The 2,132-nt window shown below is 55.4% G+C and overlaps 1 protein-coding gene across 1 annotated transcript; it reads right to left on the minus strand.

The window, feature by feature from the left end:
- Positions 1-233: 233 nt before the first annotated feature.
- Positions 234-1,715, minus strand: LOC122100989 (PRAME family member 8-like). Its single transcript, XM_042671366.1, has one exon. It carries the CDS (start codon positions 1,713-1,715, stop codon positions 234-236), a length of 1,482 nt encoding a protein of 493 aa, XP_042527300.1.
- Positions 1,716-2,132: the final 417 nt, after the last annotated feature.

Genomic DNA, 2,132 nt, shown 5'->3' on the forward strand with positions numbered 1-2,132 from the left:
CTCAACATCCTGGCATCCAGGGTTCCCAGGACTGTCTGTGGCTGGCATAGGTCAAGGGCTAAGTTGCAGAACTGAGCTGGGGTCTTAAGTAAAAAGGGAGTTGCTCAGGTTGCTCAATAAGCCCTGTCTCTTCCACCCACACTGAACATTTGGGTCTGTGGCCCTGGAGAATGCTCTTATGTCCTGGCTTTTATTCTGATGCTGAGAAGAGATTCCAGAAGAGAGGAGCCCGACTACACAGACAGAGCAGAAAGGCTGGGAAGCCCCTCCTCTGTGAGCACCCAGGAACCATCCAGGCCCAGGCTGTAGAACTGGCACTTGTTCTGGTGATGGCAGAAATCAGTACAGATTTGGACCCTCTGGGTTGGCCCCAGGTCTCTCAATACCTGCCCCAAACTTGCCAGAACTAGGGAAAGTCTCTCAGGGTCGATGTTCCCTAGCCCCCACTCCTGAGGGCAGTAGCTCTCCAGAGGGGCAGGATAGAGGCCTCGGCTTAAGTGGCCCAACCTGGCCGTGTGGCTCAGGAGGTTGTACAGGGCAGCCATGGAGATATGGTTCCCATAAACACTGAAGAAGCGGAGCTGGGAGCACTGGCTCAGGCCCGGCAGGATGGCTGAGAGATGGGCATCTGTGAAGGCACAGTCCTCCAGGGCCAGGGTCTCCAGGGTGCTGGCTGTGTGCTCCAGCAGGTCTCGCAGGGACTCAGGACTGGAGTTATCCATGAACAAACTGGTCAGACGCAGGTGCTGGAGCTGCCTGGTGCAGGGAGCCTGGGACAGACACCTCAGGTCGGCCTCCTGCAGTGCACAGGCACTCAGAGACAAGGCCTTCAAAGGCCTCAGGCTCCTGAGGAAGGCGGGAAGCTTTCCATAAAGGAAGAGGACTTCGTGCACATGAAGCTCCCGGAGATGCTGCAGCTGGCCCAGATGGGCCCCAATTTTCCAGGAATACCAAGAGTTCTTTTGGCTGGCAGTGTAGAAGTCGGCACGCATCTTGGAGAGCTTCAGGAGGTGAAGATTCTTCATCTGGCTGAGGTAAGGGGCAAAGATCTTCATAGTCTCTCGATTCCAGAATTCACTCACCACCAGTTCCTGGATGGAATCCAGCCTCACCACATGCAGAGCCTTCTGGATTTCAGAGATGGAGTCAGACCAAATCTGCAGCTTCCTGGAGCACAGCTGAACTCTTTCTCTCCTCTCCCTGGCCCAGTGGAGCAGGTGGGCTTGGAGAGCATCCTGGTTGCCATCTTTGATGGTCAGATCCATGGTGATCATCAAGGGCTGCTCTTCAGTCATCCCTGAGCAGTGGCTCTCTGTTGGCTTGTCAGTCAGGATGTCTGGATAAGAGATACGGGCCATCGAAGGGTACCCCCATGTCCAGATGTTGGGGTGCTCCTTCCGCAGACTGAGCACTTGCAGTTTCCACCGACTGGGGCGCTCCTTCTTGGCCAGTAGCAGGTCGAGCCCATCCAGGACAGCCTTGAAGGTTTCCAGGTCTGGAGACTCTGCCAGGTCCCCCAGGGGGAGGCAGCAGAAGGGCCAGGCCTGGACCAGGGCCTTCAGCACCTCTGTGTGGGCCCTGCCATAGACCTCCATGAAGAGTGAAGGGAAGACCAGTACCGGCAGAGTCTCCATGGCAGAGATGGCCCAGGATGGGTTGCTCAGTAGGCTTTGCATGGCCAGATGCTGGAAGGAGGGTGGGTTCCTGAGGCTCATCTTGATGGATGAGATGTGGATCAGAAGTGGACCAGTTGTGAGGGGCTCTCTGCCACCCAGCACGGCCAGGCACCCACTGCAGACTCCAGAGCACTCTGCTCTTTTCTGGACCCTGGGCATCTTTATAATCCAACCCCACCCTCAGCACTGCAGATCCACCAATCAGAGAACAGCCTCTGATGGGATTTCTGAGACACACCCAGCACACCTGGAAAGGTGCCAGCTTCGAGATTAATTCAAACTGGGATTCCGGGACAAAACCGATGGCATTATAGACCGGACCCACTCAGTCAAGCTTCTCTTTCAAAGCTGAAATAAAATGGACACAGAGACTTCCCTCCCTTATATCTTGTTCCCTCCAGACATTCCCACCGATGTTACTCTGCCCTGAGCCAGCAAAAGGCTCAAAGAAAATCT

This window comes from Dipodomys spectabilis, unplaced genomic scaffold (assembly GCF_019054845.1).
Source record: "Dipodomys spectabilis isolate Male_0828 unplaced genomic scaffold, ASM1905484v1 ptg000613l, whole genome shotgun sequence".
NCBI lineage: Eukaryota > Metazoa > Chordata > Mammalia > Rodentia > Heteromyidae > Dipodomys > Dipodomys spectabilis.

Coding starts and splice junctions, on each gene's coding strand:
- LOC122100989 (XM_042671366.1), bottom strand. CDS start 1,715: ATGAGCCTCAGGAACCCACCCTCCTTCCAGCATCTGGCCATGCAAAGC.